Consider the following 24,551-nt stretch of genomic DNA (forward strand, 5'->3'; position numbering starts at 1 on the left):
AAGACTAAATCAGACTTGAGTTATACCTGACTGAGGAAAGATGAAAATACCAGGGAAGGGAGTATTTTTAAAGAGACTTAACAGAGAGAGTCCACAACAAATTAGTAACTCGGGTAATCCCTTGTTCTTTAAAAACCTGAGAAAAAAAATCAGGTTCAGGGGTGTATATTCTGCATGGGATCCCCGGCTCAGGGGGGGGGGGAAATAAAATAAGTACAAGTAGCAGGGTGTTTGTCTGAATTGAGGGATATTAAATTAAAATATAACTTGTTAAATCAAAACAAATGGGTGTATAGGTGAAACAATACTAGATAAAAGTTGTAAGGTGGGTCATTCATTAAGCGGGTTAGATCTTTTTTGCATAGAAACGAGAAAAAGAATAGATGGGCAGGAAAAAAACTAAAAAAATCTAAATCGGAATTAAGTTCTACCTGACTGAGGGAAGAAGAAAAACCAGGGAAGGGAGAATTTTAATGAGAAGACTCAACAAAGAGAGAGAGTCCACAGCAAATTGATAAAACACGGGTAATCCCTTGTTCTTTAAAAACCTGAGAAAAAAATCAGGTTCAGGGGTGTATATTCTGCATGGGATCCCCGGCTCAGGGGGGGGGGGAAATAAAAAAAAAGTGGTTGGAGGGAAAAAAATGTAAAAATTAAGAAAACTGAAAACATTTTTCCATTTCGCCCCCTTCATGGTTAAAAAAACTAAAAAAAGTGTGGTAGGAGGGATAAAATAAATAAAATACAGAGTTCCTTAAATATCTTTCTATCTTCCCCCCACTTTTTAAGGAAAACCTAGGGGGGAAAAAAAAAATAAAAAAATTTATAGCAGGGGAAAAAAATCAAATCCTGCGCACAATATACACCCCCGATCAGGTTAAAGCAGAAAAAAAAGAATAAAAGTACAAGTAGCAGGGTGTTTGACTTATTTAAAAGATATTAAATCAAGATATAACTGTTGAATCAAAACAAATGGGAGTAAAGAATGAATCAATACCAATTAAAAGCTGTAAGGTGGGTCATTCATTAAGCGGGTTCAAACTTTTTGCATAGAGACGAAAAAAAGAATAGATGGGCAGGAAAATAGCTAAAAAAAATTAAAAGGAGAATAAATCGGATTTGAGTTCTACCTGACTGAGGGAAGATGAAACAACCAGGGAAGGGAGTATTTTAAAGAGATGGCCTAACAGCGAATTAACAACACGGGTAATCCCTTGTTCTTTCTAACCCTGAAAAAAGGGGGCAAATAAATTCAGGTTATAGCAAAATAATGAGTTAAAATACAAGTAGCAGGGTGTTTGACTGTAGGTATGAGGAAAATATTGCCACTAAACATAATAAAAGTAGGGATGGTAAAAGGTTAAAGAGATGAGTAAAAAGGTGCGGACGGAAACAAGGATGACAACATCCATTAAGCGAAAATATAAAAAAAACATTGAAAATGACTTCTACCTGACTGAGGGAAGATGACAAACCAGGGAAAGGGGTATTTTTAAAGAATAGACTAACCGAGAGAGTCCACATAAAATTAACAACACGGATAATCCCTTGTACTTTCAAACTTATATAGTAAAAAAATGAGTTAAAGAACAAGTAGCAGGGTGTATGGCTGTAGGTATGAGGGGAAACATTGACACTAACCATAATAACAGTAGGGATGGTAAAGAGTTAAAGGTGCGGACGTAAAAAAGGATGATAACATCCATTAAATGAAAATATAATAGACTAGCTGTTAAGAAGAGAGTAATCAATTTCCCAGTAATAATTTGTACCACTACTGAACCTATTGGAAAAGAGCCAGAAAAAACAAGAGCCTAATTTAAAGTTAAAATTTATTGAGTAGACAGTTGCCAAAAAGGCTAGTATTGGCTATATCCTCCGACTATTACCTGTGATAAACAAAAAACGCCAGGAAGTAAAGAAAAAGGGTAATCCCTTGATATGTTGATAATTAACTGTAGTGTCGCGCCAGGAGGTGAACAAGCCTAGTAAAAATAAATAATATTGGAAATTGCCTAAAATGACACTAGGTACTTAGGTAAAAGAAAACATATTGTACTAACATTTTATCGAAGATTGTAGAAATTCGTGGCGGGGGGGGGGGGGGGGTAAGAAATCAATTAAAGAGTCTAGCAGATCCCTCAATATATGCTGTAACAATATGATAGTTATAATAGCTTTAGTAATAGCTATCGCACTAGCTGAGTTCTTTCATAAATGAGAATAAATATAAGGTAACATAGAAAGGCTATATAAACCTATCAATCTTAAACTAAGGGACCAGGGCTGGTGGGTAATCCCACCTAGGAGGCTGGACTAAATTGACACAGGGTAATCCCTTGTATTTATAGTCATGTAATAGTTCTAGAAAATAAGATCCTAGTTAAAAGAAGCCTATACTATCAAGAAGACGGAAATATTGTCTTATAAAAATGGGTCAAAGTTAATATAGTTGCTCACAATAATTGGCTGGGTTGGTAAAGTTAGGCTATGCAAAAATTTACCTGCAATAACCAAACCAGGAACCGGGAAGGTAGAAAAACCAACCATGAAACTAAAAGGTAATCCTTTAAGTGGCAGCTTTCATAGTTGACTGCAGAGGTATGTGTGGACCCCTATAAGTTATAATGGAGCTAAAGGGCATAGAACAGTGAGGGTGATCCCTGCTATCTGTGGAAGTATGATCCAGCCAGCAGATCTAAAAAAAGTAGAATAAAAATTAAATAGGTTGTTATAAATTAGGAACTTTTTATGGTGAAAATAGGTGCAGCACAAGTTTACAAAAGAAAGACTTCACAAAGCTTTGCTGTGTAAAAATTAAAACTACAAAAAAAATATGTATGGAGAAAGGCAAGAATAGGTGCAGTTCAAAAATGCATTATTAGGAGGGAGTTTTTTTGTTTTTTTTAAATTGAAAGTTTAAACTAGGTTTAATTTTAGCAATCTAGCCAAAAAAGAAGCCGTACCGTGTCACCTCCAATGATTTTTGCTTGGAGATCAGTTCTCACCGATTCTAGTTCAAAATCATTACTCAGAGTAATGGCGAATAAGCCCTTGTCTTTAGTAACATAATTAATCGCCCTTTTGAATTCTTTAGAACAAGCCCCAATAAGTAACTCCCTTGCTTTATCAGCCGTAAGCGAAGTGTCTTTAGGCCTCCAAAATAGTAACCTATTCATTACATCAGATTGGTTAGGGATAGGGAGATTAATAAATTTGTCATTGGCAATCATATCGCTAGAGTTAATCACCTCAGCCTTGGTCCCTCTATCCCGTAAAAGTTCTCTTGGAACTGGAATTGGTTTAAATGACCAAATAATAGATCTGGAGTTTGAATTCCTGTCAGAAATAGAGTCATTGCTAGTTGCTAATAGGACCATATTACAATCCCTAAAATGGATTACAGAGTTGATCCCAAGAGCTGCTTTGATCATTCTACTGCGAGTTTTGAATTTTTGGTAGTAATCCCTAAATTCCAGAGGAATGTCCCTTTCAATCCTGACCCCTTTTTCAATTTTGGAATTATCTAAGTCCCTTAAAAACTCTTGTCTGGATTTTAAGCTGTCAAAAGTTAACAAGTGATCTCTTTTTTTCCCAACTCTATTTTAAGTTAGGCAGTCAGTAAGGAGTTTCATTTTGTCACTCTTTAAAATCCTTTTTAGGTAATCCTTAAGGTCTGAGGCCTCCATATTTGATCTACCAAATATAATAACCCTATTGTTAGACAAAATAATATTTTTCCTTAAGTTATCATCAAACATCTCTGACCTGTATTGGGACAGCTTTTCTATATCCCCTTTAATAGAGTTCAAACCTATTTCTTCCCCAATATTGTTAGATAATTTATTAAGTATAGTTTGAGTGACAGAGTCATGCAGACTTTCAGCCACTTTCTTTATATCTAGTTGAGACCTATTTTTAAGGAGTTGCACATCGCTAACAATAGAATTTAAATCAGCCCTTAAGTTTTGAATTTCTTTTATTTCACGATGGAGGGCTTCATATTTTTCATCAAAGTATTTAAAGATCTTATCAGATTCTGAAAGAGAACCCTGTGGGGGAACCTGCTGATGATTGAAGCTTAGGGGTAGACTAGTATTATGACCAGGCATAGGGTTAGGGAAAAAGCTGCCATTTAAGTTAGGGGGACCAGGGTGTTGTTGCATGAATCCTGGGGGGACCAAATTTTGACCCCCTATTTGCATATTATTTTGTTCAAAAACAACATCGTTGTGGCTAAATTGTTGGGGACTAAAGGGCGTAGAGAGCCCTACTTGTTGAGTGGAAACAGGTAGCACCTGTCCAAAAGAGACAGCAGGAAGGCTTTGACCCATGGGTTGAGGGACAACAGGACCATTGGGATTGGTGTTATTGAACATGGCAATGTTTTTCTTTACAAAACCGGAAGGTATGCTATCAATTATGGACGCTTTAAATTTATTTTTTCTCTTAAAAGAGGGGGTGCTAAATAAAATTGGCTTAAAAATTAACCGATTCTTACGCCCACCTATGACCTCTTTCATGAGCAATTAAACAGAAATACCTACCTTAGATTGAAGCACGTGGTAAGGACAGCTTAACAATCCACTTTTTAGAAATTATAGGAGAGATTAAGAATTAAATCTGAAAAAAAATAAATTTCTAGTTTTGTAGATCAATTAACAGGTATATTGTGGACGTAGTAGAACCTAAGAGTAATTCTTAGAATCATGACTACATAAAAATAGCTAAAAACCTGCCAAATAAACAATCTGAAACGTCATAGTAGTATCCTTGAAACCCTAACTTAAGAAAGAAATGTACCACATACACAAAAGAATATACATAAAAAAATACATACAACAAATTTGTTTAAAAACCTACAAAAAAGTGGCATAGCCCACATGAATGTTTTCTTTGGGAGACTAAGGAAAAAAATGGGTATCATATCATAAACAAGGACAAGAAAGTGAGCTGAGAAAATAGAGATAAAAGTTATATTACAGAAAAAAAACTAGAACAATAATGAATACCCTAAAGGGAAATCCATAAAATTAGACAGACAATAAAATGACAGGAGCAGCTATGCTACCAAAAATAAGAGAAACCAAGAGGCAGAGAAGAGGGGAATAGTGGGTGCGACTCTTGTATAGAGGTTGGGGGGGGGGGGAGAGACCTTAGGGAGAAAGAGTGATAGAGGACAAAGTAACGGCGCAACCCCCTGCAGAACAAAATACCGTCCCGCACCAGGCTGAGAAAGCGACGCAAAAAATGATTAAAATCCGCGCAACCACCCAACGCAACGCACGACAAAATCATGGCAATAATTAGTATAACACCAAAGTAATGTGATACAAAAAGGAGAGGGGGGGGGGGGTTAGAGCAGAATCGACAGGGAAATAAAAATAGGATCTAAGCTACGTAATGGGAAACGAGGATGATAGGATTAAAACCCAATTTAGGGGAGGGGGAAGTAAGTCAGCCATATGCGAAAAAATACTGGGGTCAACAAAATTAGACAAAAAGGAAAAATATAAAAAAGGGGGGGGGGTAATTGGGGGAGGGAGGAGGGAAAGTATGATATTAAAAAAAGATAAGTAATAAGAAAAAATTACAAACTTTAAAATAATTAACTTTTAAAACGTAGAATTCCATATTTACATGCTGACTCTGTACAAACAATCGACGGCATAAGGATTAAGTGGTATAAATCCATATACCACGAAATCCAATACAAAATTTACAGTCTGGTAGACAATAGCGAAAAAAGTAAAATACAAGCTGTAATAAATAAATATGAATAACTATCGATAATTATTTTTTAATTATACTAAATAGCAATATGAAAAAATTGAAAATCAAGGAAGAAATTAATAATATACGACTCTACGAAGCAAATAAAATAAGTAAAAGAAATGGGGGACTCTTAGAGCTATAAATAAAGCAAATTACGAATGAGAGAAAAAAATTAGTTCTTGTAATCAAGCTGAAAAAAATTTTGTGTCCGCATTCACTAGAGTCTACACGTGAAATGACGGTAGCGAGAATCAGCAGAGTATAAACCAGCTGATATCGGGCATGCGCAGATGGTGAGGTGACCCTCGCTCCACCGCGTCTCGATATCAACAAGCTGCTCTAATTTTAGATAAAAAATTATTTAATCTTTAAACATTTGAAAGTTTGATGCGGATATTTTAGTTTATTTTTTGTCCCCTAGATGGCTCTGGTCCAATTCCTCCTGTACCTGTTACCTGTGAGTTCTTCCCTGATGGCAGAAACCTTACCTACATCAACCATGAACAGATGCAGGCTACAAAGGTAAGTTTGGTCAAGTATAAACACGTTCGCTAGTTGTCGGGGTAGGGTTTAGTTAGAGTTTTATCTCAAATCTCCTTTTAAGGATTTAAAAGTTCTTTTAACAAATTTTTCGTTAGCAAAGACAGATTTTTAACTTTTTGGAAGATTTGTATTTTTAAAAATATTTCTTGTTAGTTCCTACCAGTTACATAAGATTAAGAAAATGATAAATTCACTAGGTATAGTGTTTAGCTGGAATTAACAAAAGTTTATTTTATTCCTACCCAGCTTATGCCATGAATAACGAAATTAATTCGAGGAAATCACGAAACCTATACCTACGTGTTTTTCACCTGTCGTTGGGGGACAACATATAGTAAAATTGACGACCTCTTCATTTGCCCCCCAATTATTATTATTTATATTCAGATTTATTAAGATTTATTTCACTTGTTTGTTATACCTTATACCTGATCCCTACCAGAAATGAATTCCCAAATTCTAAAACTATACTTCTCTTGAGAAAAGTTAATTTTTCACACATGCATCCAACTATTTAACTTTCTTTTACAACTATTACTGAATAAAACATTTTGGGAACTATTTTCATATGATTATAAAAGGCCTTTTGTTTTTCATTCACAATTCATTTTTAATTTGTTTTCAAGACCAACTTTGTTATAAAACAATAATTTTAACCAAACATAGATTTTTTTCTCGATTGATTAAACTGGGATTTATTTCATGGGTTTTACAAGTTAGGTAGTGCTATAATAATATAATACTTTAACGAATCGATCTAACTTAGTAGATTGAAATAGATATATACAATATACAATATACATTTTATCCTCATTTAACACAAATCAAAATCAAATCAAAATATTTATTTCAGTCAACATATTAAAACACAATTATATGATACGAATATTTACATAGGTATATTGTTTATATAGTTTTATTTTATTTATCCTCATTTAACGTCATGATTACCATGAAAAAATGGGTTTGACGCAAACATATATTAAAAATACTATATTTGTACAATGTACACATAATTAAAATAATCTATATATACAGGATGAAGTAATACAACTTAATTGATGTTCATTACGTCTTGATTTGTTATAATTTTGTTTAACTTGTTATGGTTTTGTTATACTTTCTTGTTATAAACCTTTCATATTTATAAAAAAAAAGAATTAAATAAGAAAGTAAATTTTCCTTTAAGATATCGCCAACAGCTAAACTGATTTAGGTCTTTATTTCATGAAAGTATTCATAAATTCAGGGAATTTTGCCCTTTTCATTTCTTATTGCTTGTTGGTATGGTTTTAGGCTATTTAACTTCCCCACCTTTGAGTCTTGAGGCTAGTGTGAACATACTGAAGATACTAGCTGATGTTATAGAGTTTTTTTGGTTGTATGGTTCTATAATGATATGTCAAGAATGACAAATTCAAATTCAAATTCAATTTATTAACCATAGATCCGACAAACCCCCGATCTTGGACAATTATCCTCCACCGGGAAAATAAAATGATAGATTTTACATGATAAAATACATGTTAATGATAATATTATATATGATTTAATTACATATTATCACATTTACTTATAATTATATGATGGTTTATTTTTATTTCCCATCCAATCATTATGACATATTATTAGCGATAATAATGACTAAACAATTTAATAATGATAGCGGATAATGCCCATGTCTGACTAGCCAGGTGCAGTACGTAGCCCTAAGGCTGGAGCACGCCCTTGATGACGTTCAGGCGCTATTGCTGGCCGGCATAGTCGGACTAGTGAATTTGAACATTGCTGTTATAGTTCAATAATGATAAAATTCCGCAATTATTTACTAAGTATATTTGCGATTACTTTTATTTAATGAAATCTTCCAATTTTTAACATGTACAAAACGGCCTGCTTAATTGCTTCAAGATCCATGTCAGATCTATATAGGAAATAAATGTCTATAAACGAGCTCAAGTTTTCCAAGGAATATGTGATTAAAACTCATAGTGCTCCAATAATCCATAATAAACTCTCATTGCCCAGAACGATAAGACCCATTATTTTACTTTATTAAAAATAAATTCATTTTTTTCATTTCATGTTGCTATTTACCTTATATTGATGTATTTAATTTCTAATCATAAAAAAGAAAATTTAAATTTATAATATGATAAATTTAAGAAAACTATGTTTTAAAAGAATTCGATTGTGGCGACATTTTGTGTGTTCAAATATTAAACTAAAATTGTAATCATCATCATTAACCCTTTGGTGATGGTAATGTAAAGAAAAAAATATAATTTAAAAAAATCTTTTAAAAATCATTTAAATTATTAAATATTTACTTTCTTTTAGATAGTAATGCCGGGTGAGGAAAATAGATTTATTGAGAAATAGATATGCATATAGAAAACTAGCCAATAGGGAGATAATTATATCGAGCCAACTCTAGTGCTTCAATATGCTTGCTACACCCCCAGAAGTCTGTCCGCCTCCGTCTTTGGTTGTCCCCCACCGCCGCGCAATGCCTCCAAATGTGATTCCTAAATAGTAAAGTTAATACAATTCCTTGGTCCTAGGACCAAGGAACAAGGTTATCAAATAGATAGAAGCGCAACTCGTAATAACAATCCATAATTTATCCCATACGTCTATATTCAGTAGGACTAGGTACCTATTTATAAAAAAGTGAACAAAAAATAAAGTTAAAATTAAAAAGTAAAGAGGTCTTAAACAAATCTTAAAAACTTAAGAATAGGTACCTAGAGAATTCTGCTTGCAGTAACCACGCTAATAACCACGCTATGGAGAAGTAATTTTGTGTGATATGGACAAAAGAAAGGTTAAAATTGAAATAAATCATAAAGAATAAATTAATTTGAGAATTTTTGGCTTTGATTAAGTTTTTTTATTTTGGTCCGAAACTTAATAAACGAATATTCAATGAATATTCATGTATATTCAAGCGTAGAAAGATTGAAGAAAAGTGTGCCCATGACCCCCCCCGCTCGGGTTGCCGCGCCCCACCTGCCAAGGTCCGAACAATTATGCGTCAAAAATCATGCGTCATGAAGAATAAACGAATAAAATTAACAAAATTTGAAAATTGGATGAGTTCCAATATTCATGAATGCAACAGAGAATATTCAAAATTAAATATTCTAAAAACGCGTTGCTTGTTGCAACAAAAAACTGCGTCAAAATTCAATTTTGACAGAACAAGGACAAAAAGTCTTCAAGCGAGAAAAATAACACATTTTGTTCGGAAAATGGCATAGAACGCTGCTACCGTCGCGGCTGGAGTCACTCACCACAATTTTCTCCAACCAACCCCACAGCATTAAGCCGCAGTCCCTGCTCACGACAACCCCCTAAAACAGAAAGAATTAATAAACAGCTTAAGTTGAAGGAAAGATAAATTATAACCAGGAATGTAGTTTATAAAACTAAGAATATTAAGAATATTCTTCCATCCGCCGACGCAACCCGCAATCCCTGCCCCCGGACAAACTTAGCTTCGAGTTAAATAAATAAAGAATGACTAAAAAGTAGTCAATAAATTGATTGGAATAATATTAATCTGTCACACGTCATAAAAAGCTAAATTTAAGTTTAATTCAAATGCAACTAAGAAAGTGAAAAATGGAAGTTAAATTAAAACAAGTTAAAAATAACGTATTTGTGGTTGACATTTTACACAATTCTATTTAGTAAGTAATCAAAAACTCTTTTTTTGAAAAGTTTAAAATCTTGAATAGTTTTCAGGTTTTCTGGTAAAGAGTTATAAACTATTGGAAATTGAATTAAAGGTAAATTGAATATAAAATTTCTAGTTGTACTGTCCACATGTAAATCATTTCTATGACGTGTGTTGTAGGAGTGTAATTGACGTCTATATTGCCAAGTATTATCAAAAATGTCCGGCTGTTGGCCGTTAATATATTTATGCATAAAAAGCATGATATTATAATCTCTCAGCTCTTTGAATGGTAAAATACGCAATTGTTTGAACAAAGGAGCACTGTGTGCAGTGCTGGAGCTGTTTGTGATTATTCTAGCACACTTTTTTTGTAGTTTATGTATAATACTTGCCTGTCCGTCAGTTACACCTGTAAAAACTATTATTGAATACTCGATAATGCTATGTACGTACGCGAAATACAGCATCTTAAGATGCTGCATGTCGAGCACGTTCTTCATGAGGCTAAAGATTGCGCGCTGCAGCCTGCTGTGAAGGTCCCCCCAGTGATAAGTAAACTTCAACTTAGAATCTAACCTAATACCTAAGTGCTTAGCCCATCTATTCTTTTCATTCTCATGGTTGCAGTCGACTTTATCAAGCTTGACAATTTTGCCAGGATCCCTTTCCCCATAGTTGTTAGAATCAATATAAACAGGAAATTCATTAAGAAGGTCAATTTCATTTGCAGGAATAACTTGTCTAGGAGTTTTAAAAAGGATAATTTTTGTTTTTAAGGAGTTTATAATTAATTTATTGGCAGCATACCAGTCATTTGCTTGAGGTAGGACTCTATTTATTGTTTGGATTAAATTTGTGAAATTGTTAGATTTTAAGAAGATTAGGGTGTCATCACAGAAAAGATTAAAAATGGCTTCTCTGCAGCTGCTGTCCAGGTCATTAATGAATATCAAAAACATTAATACGCCCAGACAGCTGCCTTGGAGTATGCCGATAAGTATCTCCTCCAGAGTGGAGGAGTACTCCCCCCCAAAAAAAACTTTCTGCCTACGAGAAGAAAAATAACTAACAAACCAATCATAGATGACACCTCTAATCCCATAATGATATAATTTAGCCAGCAATATGTCCCTGTCAACAAGATCAAAGGCTTTCTTGATGTCCAGGAGCAGTATACTGCATACCTGTCCATCAATGAAAGCCTTTGCAACAAGATTCATTAAGTTCAGAACATTATGACTAGTATTATAGCCGCGACGAAAGCCAAATTGACGCATATTGAAAAAATTCCGCTCATCCAAGAAATCATAAATGGAAGTGTATAAATACCTTTCCAGAGGTTTGCTGAATGACGCTATCATGCTGACGCCACGGTAGGCTTCAACAACAGAAATAGGGCCACTCTTATATACTAAGACAACTTTGGAAATCTTCATGAGATCGGGAAAAACACCTGTGCTTATGCTCAGATTATAGATGTATTGCAACGGAGCCGTAATCGGCCCCGCTGTTCTACATAATAATTTCATGGATACATCAAAGAAGTCCTGGCTTTCCTTTGGCTTAATACTAGTTATTAATTCAAATGTTTTCTGCAGTGTAAGGGGGGGAACAAAGATGGTGTCTTCAATTCGTGGAGGGAGAAACTCCCTAAAGTTTTTGTTTGAAATAGGGATGTCTGGGGTTAAATTAGCACCCAAATTACTAAAAAAATTGTTGAAATGATTAGCGATTTCTTGTTTATCGGTGATCTTACGATCACCGACCTCAAGATAATCCATTGTTTTTGTGTGCTTTTTCACCCCCAGAACCTCCCTAAGTACAGACCAGACTTTTTTCCCATCCTTACCCGCAGACTTAATTTGATTCTGAAAATAATTTTTCTTAGACCTACGGACGCTCCTAAAGTACTCATTGCGGTACGCATTGTACCGTGCAGTATTAAACTCAGAAGGATCATTGCATTTTATCCTATAAAGGGTGTTCTTGAAGGCTTTGCATTTTAAAATATAATTATTGATGTAGGGCTCTTGGGGGATGCAACGCCTGTTGTTTCTAATAGAAACTTTGGGACAGTGAATGTTATAAAGGTCAATGAATATCTTTAGGAACGCTTCATAGGCTAAGTCAACATTGTTTAGAGTAGTAACCACAGACCAATCAGTATCATTTAGCGCATTGCAAAGGTTATCATAATTCTCATCTGATAACAAGCGCTTTGTGAAATTTTGAGGTTTTTTTGTCTGTTTGAAGTTTTCTTCGTAAAAAACACCAATGGTTAAAAAATGATCTGAATAGTCTGTGGGTACAATCATTGACAGGGCTACATTCTGTATAAAATTTTTGCAACAAATTAAATCCAATAAACTATGACTAAAGTTGTGTATACGGGTAGATCTAAGGGTTATATTAATAAACCCATATATAATTAAGTTATCAAGAAATTGAGCTGCCGAACTACCCGGTAAAACTGCTTGGAAAAGGTTTAGATTCATATCGCCCGTGAGGAAAATAGGATAATTGGCATAATTGTCTAAGCTATCAAAAAGTTCAAGAAGTTTCTCAAGAAATGGTTGAATGGTTTCCTCACTGGGGGTCCTATAAATATTAACTACAATTCCCTTAAAATTGCTATAACTTATCTTTAAAATCAAACACTCAAAGACAGATTGTTCAAAAAAATTTGGAAAAATCTCTTCAACTTTGAACCTAGATTGCACATAAGTGCAAACGCCCCCCCCCCCTCCCCTGGGGCCTAGGTTTAGAGAACAAGTCATACCCATTAAGTTGAATTAAATTTAGATTACTGTTATCATTAAGCCAAGATTCCTGCAGGTTAATTACTGTGGGCTCAACGCCCGAATTTTTATAACAGTCTATGCTGGAACTAAGCTCAGTAAAACACGAATTAATGGATCTGCAATTTAAGTTAAATATTGAAAAGACCGGTCTGTTGAGTGATTTAATTTTTTCTATTGCATTCTGCTCTGTAATATAATAGGAGTCTATATTAAGCTCCTCTGAAAAGTCCGAAAAAATGTCCCCATAAATATGCGACGTAATATTAAAATTCGGATTGCTATTAAGTTGATTTACGCTACTATCTACCTGAGAAACCATACTGCAAAGGTTCACATCCAGAAAGCATTGCCCGACAGATAAGGTTCTCCCTCCAACTTCGACTTCTAGAGCGTCCCGTGTGCTGCGTACATACTGAAACACAATTATATGAATACATGATAATACAATGTAATGTTAGCATCATACCCAAAAATCAATGAGGTATCTAGGTACCTACTGAACTTATAAGATTGACTAATGGCTTACAAGGCTTAGACTATTATTATGCAATTTGTTAAATTATTAGCCTTGTTAGGTATAAATATAAATATTTAAGTTCTATGTACACACATAATAATAATAATCCTAATTAATATGTTTAAAAAGGACCAAATTCAAATTAATATTGACATTAGTTGTTAGTAGAGTTGTTAGTAATAGTTATCAATAAGTTGGAAATGAGGGATAAGACTTACTGCTACTAAACTTTGTTTTAAGATTAACTTGAATAAAAATCTATATCACTAAGTGATTAATGTTTATAAAGGACAAGTTCTATATGTTTTGTATGGAAGATTAATAAAACTTATACTGTCCTTTCATTTGGTTGGAGCTGTAGAGGTAGGACTAGAGGTTGACACCGTCGATGCTGCAGCTGCTGCTGCGGCAGCTCGCGTACTTGCCGCTATCGCTGTGGGCGCTGTCTGATCCTCTTTGGGCACGTCATCTCTGGGGGTGTGGGGGGAGGGTAAAGCTGGAAATGCGTCGGCTCCAGATGCCGCACCACCGGTTGGTGGGAGACCCTCTGCCCCTCCTTCCTGTCTGACTGTGACTCCAGGATCTGATCCTCCATCCTCCTCTGGGCGCTGCTGCTTGGCATGCTGATCAGCAACCTTAATAATATCTGACAGGTTAAAATCAAGGCCGTCAAACAACGCCTTGTTAGGGACGTTGGCCTTGAAGGCCTCCAACATGATGGACTTGGCGCTAAGGAGGGAATTTAATTCCGGCAGAGGCTCTACCATGCCTAGGACTGTGGGGGAAAAAGGGTTGTGGATCTTGATCCATTTACCCTTGTGGCCAAGGGGCATGAAAGAGACCCCTGCACTCGTGGTCTTGCATTTGTGAGCAAGCTTGGCTGTGTGTAGGAAAGACATTACTTGGCGGTTCATGTCCGCTAGATCATGTGACACCCTAAGCTTCACCTTGGGATCGTATTTGACCGCCGCCGCCGCTGATGACCACTGGCTGCGGTCCGCCGCACGCTTCTCTAGGCTAATCAAGTGCTCCCGTTTATTTAACATAAACAGGAATAAAGTCCTGCGCGAAAAAAATCTAAAGATCATCGGGGGGACTGCGCCTTTGCGGCTAGGGCCAAGAGGATGGCTGAACTCAACATTAGAGTAAAAACTTGTGTTGAACGCAACAGAATCACCTGACTGTATCATTGACCGTAGGACCGGTTCGATGACCTCTTCATAAACATCCTTGACGTCAGGGGTGGTGGCTCGCCATGGCGACTGGAATCCGTAGATCCGGAGGGACCAGGAACGCTGCCTCTGTTCCCTCTTGACCGCCTGACATAAATGATGATAATTAATAAAACGGTCACACTCTCTATCCTCCGTCCGTAATTTCAATAGCAGATCAATTTGCGCCCCTAAGCCTTTGATTTTGAGGCCTGTAGCCTCATCAGGCGAGACGTCCGGGTCTTCGAGTCGAGCCCTAATAGAGTCAATTTCGGTCTGGTATTGCCCCTGTAACCCCTCTATACGCTTACCTATATCTACCAACTTCAGGTTCACGCTGTTGAAACTCTTCGCTGTTTGTTCTGTGTACTCCTTTATTTTCGAGGCCACAGAAGTATCAATGAGCTTAGACATCCTGGCCCAAGTGTCCGGGCTAAGATTAACGCCACCATCTGCCGAACCGTCGGCGGCCTCCTCATCCGCTATGGCAGCTCTAAGCTTGTTGCCTTTGCTGGCTTTAGACATAGTGACGGCAAAAAAAGTGCCGACAAAAAATAATAATTATTAAAGCACAGATAGATGTTCACAGATGCGTGGTATAGGTAAGACTAAGCGTACTAGAGAGGGGCCACAATTAAGGGGTAACCTGAACCAATGACGTGAGGGCGAGGAATAAAGTTGACCAATGAGATGGCACCAGTTGTAGGACAGGACCAATCACAGCTCTCCACAGAATAACTCCCAACCAATGGCAGGGCTCCAACACTAGAGTGTGTGTATGTGTAGTGTGTGTGTGTGTGTGTAGCGTAGGCTCTCCTCCACTGTTGTAGATGAACGGGGGGGAGGAGAAGGGGTGGTAGCGATACTCAAAAAAGGGGTAGGAAGCTTATACAGCAGCTCTACATTAGAAGATGTGTATCGCTTGAAGGACGCTAACTAACTAACTTTGACAAGGCAAATGACGGAGAGAGAGAGGGGACAATGGGCTGGTTATTACACCAGTCCCCAAAGTCCTATCATGTTTTCTTATTCGTTTGATTAACAACTTTGAGGACTAAAGTGAATTTTGAATAGTTAGTTAATTAAGTTAAGTGTTCAAACGATTCAACCACTAATTGTAATCTACAGAAGGGATAATTTAGTGTGAAATTGGGGATGTATATCAATTTAACGGGCATTGTCTTATCCCTTTAGATCCGTGCAAATGACCTGATAATTCATACTCTTAAAAATTCTAATTAATTTTAGGTTGACGGGTTCGAAGAGAAGGGCAGTTACTACCAGGCTATCCAATATCATGCTCCTATTGAAATGATTGGTATGTTCTTTCACTTAGTTGCAAATTGTTGGAGGTTTGATATTAACAAAATATTTGATAAATAATTAGAATTAAAGAAAAAACGTGGATCATGTAAAGATAACATATTAGCGGGTCGTATTTTCACAGTAGCTTTTGATAGGTTATTTAGGTTAGGTAATTGTTAATGTTTGCCCTGCAGGGTTAGAGCTCCCCGCATGGGCTAGAAATAGAAGAAAAGCTACGTCAAAATCCCGCTACTTCGTTTTCTTTCCATGATTCAAAAACAAAATCATTTTTTGTTATGTAGCCCCACCCTGGATAACAATTAAACTATTTTATATTCAGAAACTTTGGTGAACCGTTCAGCTACATGTGTTCAGAAACTAGGCTACAACTGTAAACGTTCCAAGCTTCTCAACACCCCAGTTTCAGAATCTCAGGTGAGTAATTGTCCGAATTAGTGGGTTATATCGGATTCCGGATTCGGATTGATTTATAAAATTATTTTGGCATAAAGTAGGGTTACAAAGTTAGTTGCTCTTTACAACCAGCGGCTACGCCCCTAAGGGCTTCTGAGGGGGTGAAAAGAGTCGACCATGTCATATCAACTTTCAATTTTAGATTTATAAAGTATAAGCAAAAAATAAAGATTGGATTGTTCAGCGGTAAAAAATGAAATACAGACTCACAGACAACCAGTTACTTTTACATAAGAATGATTGCCTTCTTTCAACCTTTTGTATAAGATTTATGACTGAGAGCTTTTAAAATACTGATTTCTTTGCAGGGAATTAAAATAAATTCTTCTAAGTTTATTACAAATAATCTTCTAATTTTTGCAGCAATTTTCACCATATGGCTGGTGGGTATCCAGACAAAACAGGAAGATGGACTACTGGCCAGGTTCTCTTCCAGGTTCCAGGTAAATAGCACAATTATATCTCGATAACTGTCCTTAAATTTGTTTCCCAATTGAAATTTATTCTTTGCTACTTATAAAATTTTAGAGCTTTTATGGAATAAGACAATTTAAATTTCAAATAATATACTTTGTATTCCGTTCGTTTTCCAAAAAATAGATAGGTATATTTCCAGTGTATTACAGTTGTCTAGAATTGAAATCTTATTTTAGGAAATGTGAGTGTGGATTATTTGGAGACTGTTTTGATCCCGGCTATTGGTGCAACTGTGATTCAGGAACTTATCAATCAATTAATGAAAAGCTTCGCGCCAAAATAAATGGTGTTAAGGCATTTGATTAATCCTATTTTATAAAGAAATAGGTTATTTAAAAAAAAAAAACTTAGAATCTATATGAAATACTGGTTCAAATGTGTTGCTTTTTAGGGAAGCATATTTAATATTCAATTATGGTTTTAAGCTATTTTCCTAACCTCCACCACACCCCCCTAGAATCAAGGAAGAAACTAAGGGGACATGATCAAGCTGTCTTGGATTTAAAACTTGAGCGTCTTTTTTAAAATCTTGATTGGTTTGTACAAACTTCAAGTGTCAAAACTTTTCAACCAATTATTTTAATCTGTGTTAGTGATTATTTTGTTTTTTTTTAAAGGGGGTATACTTTAATCTAACGCTTATTGTTTTATCTCTAAAGATCCCTAATTATAAATACATAGGTCATGAACATTAAACATTGTCTGTCAACAGGATTTAACCCTTTGTGGTCTTGTTATTATATCCCCGGGGCTCCTCTAACCTTATTTTAACCTAACCTAGAATAAGTTTATGCGAAATTAGGAAAACTGTCAGAATTGTTATTAATTGATAAATAATGAATAGGACATGATGATTGGTTGTATGACGGTGGAGAAATTAAGGTAAACTTTTTTTTTTCAATATTGGTTCTTATTTTTTGTGAATATTCCCCTGGCAAATAAACATATGTGTAAATGCCAGTAACAAATGTATTTTTTACATATGTTTAAAAATATTGGATGTATTTTTGCCAGTGTTGGATGTATTTATGGCATGAGAATCGATTTTACAGTAAAAATTCAGTTTGTCGTAAATACATCCATTGCACTGGCGAAAACACATCCACTGTAAATATGCTGAATGTGTAAATGGTAGTCCCCCAAATATCTGAATCTACTCTATAATTAGTTTTGTTTGTGTGTCAGTCAATGAATACCTAAAAGATAGAAATGAGGTTTTAATATGGAATAAATCTTTCTTATTGGCTTCTACAATTTCTTAAAAATATTTCCCTGCCAAATATTCATCTACTTAATTCGTATGTTGTGAAATTTCAATTTATATTGTTTATAAATTATTATTTTTTTTCTGTTTTTTGCTTCTTATGGATGTTGTTATCCTTGTTTTTATCAAACAGTTCCAATTCTGAAATATTTAAAATACTTGCAAATCAAAAAATTGTTCACTTTCGTAATTATGTTTGCATCCTATTTAATTCATAATTTGGTTTCAAAAGAAAGATGTTGAAAGACACTTATGTAACTTAATAAAATCAAGAATAGAGGGAAAAATCAATTGGAGTTTATCCTATAACTTTGAAAACTAAATTTTTTTTGGTTCGAATGTCGATAACAAATAGTTCAAACGTTGCATGATGATTCCTGGAACAGTTTCTACATTTTGTAATTTTATTGTTTTCTTGATTTTGGAATGGTGATTTTAAATGGCGATTAGACATACAACTGAAATTAAAAGAATTGCATAATCGCATTATGACATTCAAACAAACAAGGGTGGTTTCTGTTGTTGTAATAATTCAGAATTGCTATGTTTTGATTATGCATATTATAAGTAAAGAACTGACAAAAGAGAAATTATCCTTTCTTCAAAATTTAATTTGTTAACAGATTTTTCGCGAATTCAAACAATTATTTATTTTTCTCTAAAATGGATAAAAAAAAATTCATATTAACATGTTCTTTAATATTTATGTAAGCGTTTTCTAAGTTTGTTTCTATACATTTTATTATTACTTAATAAATCCATTTTGTTCTTAAAGTTGAAAGGCGAGTTCATATGACATGGAGGGATTGGACATAGAACTGCACCCGATAACTAAAAAATACGTTTTTTTTTCATTTTTTGAGTACAAACTTGATTAGCAAGTAAGACTAACTTTTTCCAAACTTTTCACACCAATTATCCAAAGAAGGGATAATTTTGTTTATCTAGATTTGTGGTGTATATTAATGTATCGTTCATTATCTTTTGAACATTATTGTACATGTTATGTTATTATTTGATTTTAAACTTTTGATATATTTTAGGAAAAAGAATACTTGCCCGTGAAAGCTCTGCATTTTGGAGACACTGGAAATCCTGTGGATAGAAAAGAGGGCAGGTATAGTCATTAAATAAGTTAATTACAGAGAATAAAAAGAACTAGGATGGTTGTTTGTCTATATAGATGAGTAAAATCAAGTAATTAAATCGAATTTGATATAGATATTAATGGTAAAATACGGACGGACGCACGGAAATACCCAAATTAAAGAGTAGCAAGCTGTGCTTCTAACAAGGATAAAGTCATATATGGAAGAAACAAATCTTTGAATTATTTTAGGTACAATCTCGGGCCCTTGGAGTGTCATGGAGATGTTTTGTTTGAAAATAGTGTCACATTCAGAAAACAGGGAATTAGTTTTATTTAGTTTTATTATGTGATGTACTAGCTGCTGAGCCTCTAGCATCCAGGTTATCTGCGTACGAAGTTGTATGGAAAGCATAAAATAGCCTTAAACCATCCAAGACATAAATATAAAATCTAAATAGCCCAAAACCATCTTAAGAACAATTTGAAGCTTCCATAAAATGAAAAACTCAATCGAATTAGGGGGCATAAAAACATTATTACTTTATACAATAGGATGCATATGTATATACTTACTAGCGTATCTAAGAGCTTTGAATTCACAGGCAGAACAAATATTACGCTTAAATAGCCCAGAAATATTCTGAGACCTATTTGAATCTCTTCTGAAATACAGAATGGAATCGAAATCTTTACAAAGAAATAATCAAAAAAAAACCTCACAATAGTATACAAGGACGTCTAAGCTTTTTATTGAGGAGAGTAAAATAAGGAGTTTCAAAGTTTTAGGAGGATAAACCCTCCTTTGCCCCCACGCTCCCCTAATGTAAGGATTTACTAGTAATCCTCACAGCATTTGATGAATTTGAACTAAAGTCGGTTTGCAATTTTGATTTTTTTTCTAGTGTAAAATATTTATCTACAATCTACATTTGACAGATACCAGGTAAAAATACCAAAAAAAAAGGTGCGTGCTCTCGTTAGTGTATATATAGTCCCCTTTTGTGTTAAAATTAGATAATAATTTATTGTCGTAACTTGAAGATTTAGATAATTTTAAAGGAAATTTTTAAAATATTATTTCACAAACCCAATATTTTAATTTTTAATCGAAAAATTAAATATTAATTCGCAAAATGCCAATTTTAGAATTTTTTACAAGGCAAGCATTATTGTGGAACATTGAAGAAGTATTTTTAGTAGCGAAGCTATCCATTGCCTCACGTTGGCTGTACGTCTTAAAGAGAAAATGTAAATTATCGGCTGCTATAGGTATTAGATAGATAGGTTATTTTTTTTGAAGATTTTTGTTAACCAATAGGTACTATTCTACTTTCAAATGAAAATTAGCTTTTCACATCTGTTATTAAAGATAGGTTGCTGTAATTTTGTGTGAAAATTTATTTGACCAAAGAGCGTCCACTTTGCAACTCACTATGTCTGTCTGTCTTGCTGTTGTGTTGTCTTTGATATGGAAAATTATCATCGGAATTAATCGTTCTCAGTTGTTGAAAAAGATAGATGTCTACGCTTAGCCCACTTTTTCTTTCTAAATTCTGGCTATTCTTACTTTTATATTTACGAGTTTTGATACTTATTGATGCTATCATCCATGGTTCACGCGACATTAGAAAAACGATAAGGTAATGTTATTGTAAGAAATTTGAGGACTAGTGTAATAAACAGCCCAATATCCCATACCCCCTCTTTATCAGCTCTGCTACAATTTGAATTCAGACTTTTTATCCTTTAATTTATTCATAGAATATAAATATAAGGAAAGTCAATGCTATGCGTAATAAAATAAATTAAATCTAAAAATAAATCAGATACCTACCCGATTAATAAATGTAAAGGAAAATAATGATAACATCATTCAGAAGAGTCCGAAAGATTTAATGATGAAAATGATTAGGTACTAAACATTATTTAATTTGATGCTTAATTAGGTAGAGTCTCAATTATTGAAAAATTATGTAAATTGGAAAAGATTTTAAAAATATATGAGTTAATTCTTGTATATAATTAATTTTGATAATTATCAAGGTTTATGCAAGAGCACGACAGCCGGCCAACTCTGAGCTCGACTGTAGCTTTGGATTTTAGAAACGAACATTTGAAATTTTTAAAAACTTCTGCTTCCTGTCGGCTGCGGATGCCGAACTTCTCTCAGCTTAAAATTATTTTTTTTTTATAATAAAATAAGCAGATTGACTGTTGCTTCAAATTGTCAACATTTTTGTTGCATGTGCCCTTATCATCTAAGGAGGGAGGGCAATTGTAACAATAAATTTAAAAAAGCCTAAAATCATCCCAATACTTATGTAAAGCTTTCTTAAATTGAAGAATTCAATAGGTTCAGTAGTTAGCGAAATTTTAGCGGACAAACAAACAACTATAATAGGATTGAAAATGATTACAAACTAAATAAACTAAACTGCAACAGGATGGAGTTATTGAGCTGCCAACCTTCGAGATGGGAATTACCTCTGGCGATATTTTCTTTGAGTTCAGGACCTCCTTGGAAAGACCTATGGTTCTCTTGCATTCCGTCGGTGATAACGGCGATTTTATTAAGGTAGGCTATTTAACTTTAAGTAGCGAAGCTACTCTTTAGTTTGTTTTGTCTGTTGGTCTGTCTTTATATTTAATGTTAACCTATAAACATCTGGGCTTGGTCTACATTTGTTCGGTAATAATGCGAATTATTAAGGTTATGTTTTCTGTAGAGAAGCTTCTCTTTTATTTGTTTTGGTTGTTTCTATTTTGATCACAACTGACTTCACTTGGCACTTATATTCAGTCGTAGTTTGGGGGCTTTATATTATAAAATGGTTAGATATAATCAAACTATCTTCAATTCTTTATTTATTTCTTGCACCTATTAAAAGTACCCAAAGTTTTAAACCAACAATAAAGATGACGTGGTTATAAAACTGTGGGTACCATTAGAATTTACAGTCCAATGTCCCCTCCCCCCATGAAAAAAATATAAGTTCTGATAAGGAAAATGATACATTTTATTAATTAAATTATTTGGAACACTTAAGATAATAAAAATTGCTTTTGATAATACTTTTACAAATCCAATGAGTTATATAACAATTCATCAAATGAATTGTCAAAGCTTCATAGTTGCTTAATAAAATGTGCGAATTAATTTGAATATTTTTATCGATTTTCTATTTTGCTAATCAGTCAACTTTTTACCCATTTACTTATGTAACTAACAAATTGTGTAATATAAAAAGTCTTTAGCATGGAATTTTTTTTGGCGTTATCCTCTTAAATATTTTTTTCAATTTTGAAAATTTGAGAACGAACAACTATTTTAGGTTAGGTTATAGGCTAGGGAGCCGAGCGCTGCGGCTAGGCAGGCAAGGGGGCCGAGCGCTGCGGCTAGGGAGCCGAGCGCTGCGGCCAGAGTGCATAGTTCGCTTTCGGAGGGGGGGGGGGGGAGGGGGGGGGGGTGCTCAAATTTTCAAAATTGAAAAAAAAATTCTAAGAGGATATTACCGTTTTTTTTCTAAATGTTGATAGTAGATTAATTTATATCCAGTTTCACTAGCTACTCTATAACTATAGTAAGCCAGTCCATCTGTAGGTCACATGACAGTTTATTTCAAATATTTCTTAAGGTATATTAGATAAGGAATGTTAGAGTAAATCAATCGAGGGGCAAGGGGTTGAATAACTGTATTTCCCCTTCCCGTATACCCTGTACCGACTTTCCATTGGGTCTTTGAAGGTCTATAAATAGCTTAGGGAATATTAACACAGCTAAAGTCGCTACAAATGAGCAGAAAGCATTTTGCTAGCAGACGAAAAAGGTCCCCATGACCGATCCATATTTATAGAATTATTTAATGAATGATAAATTGATGTACTTCCCCAATATGGCAATAATGATAAACATAAATTACCCTTCTGTGGATTAAAATTATTGGTTTAAATGATTAGACACTAAGAGCTGGATCCAAAATTCAGTTTACGAATGAGAGAACGTGTGCATAAAACTTTCAGTCTACTGTCGCCTGTCCATAAAAATCTACTTTTAAATTGCAGGTCAGCTTGATCAGTGGTGACTCCATCCAGTTTGAATTCTCTGCAGGCAAGGGAATCCAGGGAGTAACTGTGGAGACTTCTTACAGGCTGGATGATAATAGATGGCATTCTGTTCTCATTGAGAAAAACAGGTTAGTCTATCTATCAATCAACTTACTTACATGTTAATTTACCTTCTTATGAAAGAGACTTTCCAGAAGCTGCCCTTAAGATTCATTGAAAAATAGAGTCATACTGCTCCAGCGGTTTAAAAGATATTTTATTACAGATATACTAAAGCAAACAGCCATCCTGTTACTATATAGATATTTCAAACAGACTGTATACCTAGTTTATTTTTTCCTATTTTTAAGGAAAATCTGCGGCGTTTTTCTTCTAGGTGCCTAGTCGAGCCCCCCACCCCCCCCCCCACCCTTTATTTGGTTTGTTACATAGGTTATATTGAGGAGTGTTAGGAGTAGGCCAACGCAGGGTTAGGCTTAGGGGGAAAAATTACTTTCTTCTATCCCCCTCCCCCTATTTTGATTAATTTTAGGGGGGGGGGGGGAGGAAAATCAGATTGTAGATGGAGGAAAAGCACTAAATCTACAATTATTGAGTGTACTCAACTACTTATTAAAAGATAATGAGATATATTATACCTATCCGGATATATTGGAAAAATCTTAGAAAGATTATATATTTATCAATTGTTTTTCTTTGTTTTCAGAAAAATGTTATAAAAGACAATACCCCTTGAGACAAAAATCTCATTTACTGTTTTAATTAAATTTTTATCCTCATTTTATTATAATAGGTACGGAAAAGGTACAAAATAGAAATAAAAAAGTAAAAATTATTTGTCATATACGAGATTAAACTAGCATTTTTTGTGTGGTTGTGAGGTTTTAATAATTGTTTGGGAATTGATATTGGTTTCTCCTGGTGGGTTCTGTAGTCATATCATTAGTTGTATGTTACAGGACAGCAACAGTTTAAAACTATGGTGCGTTATTAAGAAGAAATATTCGGGTAGCCGAATCACCAAAATTAATTTCATAAAAAATCTTCCAATAGTTTATTTTAAAATCTTCAAAAATTGTATAATATGCTATTAATCGTTTCTTAAGTTTACATCTCTTTTGAAATTCAATTAAGGAACTATTTAAACAAATTTGATACTAGGTATAAAAAAAGTTTTAATAGTTATTTCTCACAACGTATTATAAACGACTTTCTTTCGGCACCTCGGGGCTGAAAAACTGGTTTTAATCTTATGATTGTACATTTTTATATTCGTGGAAAGCCGGATATAATACGATGCTAGACATAGTTTTTTCGTATGGATGAGAACCGGTTTCTATCCAC

The 24,551-nt window shown here is 34.5% G+C and overlaps 2 protein-coding genes across 4 annotated transcripts in view; one reads left to right on the forward strand and one right to left on the reverse strand.

The window, feature by feature from the left end:
- Nrx-IV (neurexin-4) overlaps positions 1-24,551 on the forward strand; it is a 74,980-nt gene that overhangs the window by 35,831 nt on the left and 14,598 nt on the right. Inside the window, exons 20-29 of the mRNA XM_080167675.1 lie at positions 6,197-6,297; positions 15,781-15,850; positions 16,178-16,272; positions 16,675-16,754; positions 16,965-17,032; positions 17,636-17,670; positions 19,096-19,169; positions 19,392-19,468; positions 21,593-21,717; positions 23,205-23,335. Coding sequence (XP_080023801.1) covers positions 6,197-6,297; positions 15,781-15,850; positions 16,178-16,272; positions 16,675-16,754; positions 16,965-17,032; positions 17,636-17,670; positions 19,096-19,169; positions 19,392-19,468; positions 21,593-21,717; positions 23,205-23,335 — 856 coding nt within the window. The remainder of the gene's footprint in view (positions 1-6,196; positions 6,298-15,780; positions 15,851-16,177; positions 16,273-16,674; positions 16,755-16,964; positions 17,033-17,635; positions 17,671-19,095; positions 19,170-19,391; positions 19,469-21,592; positions 21,718-23,204; positions 23,336-24,551) is intronic.
- On the reverse strand, positions 13,500-15,474 carry LOC145324919 (uncharacterized). Of its 3 annotated transcripts, XR_013881350.1 has the most exons (3): positions 14,844-15,474; positions 14,499-14,640; positions 13,500-13,956 (listed from the first exon to the last, which is right to left on the reverse strand). XR_013881350.1 is itself a non-coding variant. In XM_080167671.1 (2 exons), exons 1-2 carry the CDS (start codon positions 15,055-15,057, stop codon positions 13,949-13,951), a joined length of 567 nt encoding a protein of 188 aa, XP_080023797.1. In that variant the 5' UTR covers positions 15,058-15,474; the 3' UTR covers positions 13,500-13,948. The 3 variants fall into 3 exon arrangements, 2 of the variants coding, with proteins under 2 accessions (XP_080023797.1, XP_080023798.1); XM_080167671.1 differs by having other exon boundaries at positions 14,499-15,474; XM_080167672.1 differs by lacking the exon at positions 13,500-13,956 and having other exon boundaries at positions 14,425-14,640.

This window comes from Acartia tonsa, chromosome 7, assembly GCF_053477335.1.
Source record: "Acartia tonsa isolate MP-2025a chromosome 7, ASM5347733v1, whole genome shotgun sequence".
Classification (NCBI taxonomy): Eukaryota; Metazoa; Arthropoda; class Copepoda; order Calanoida; family Acartiidae; genus Acartia; species Acartia tonsa.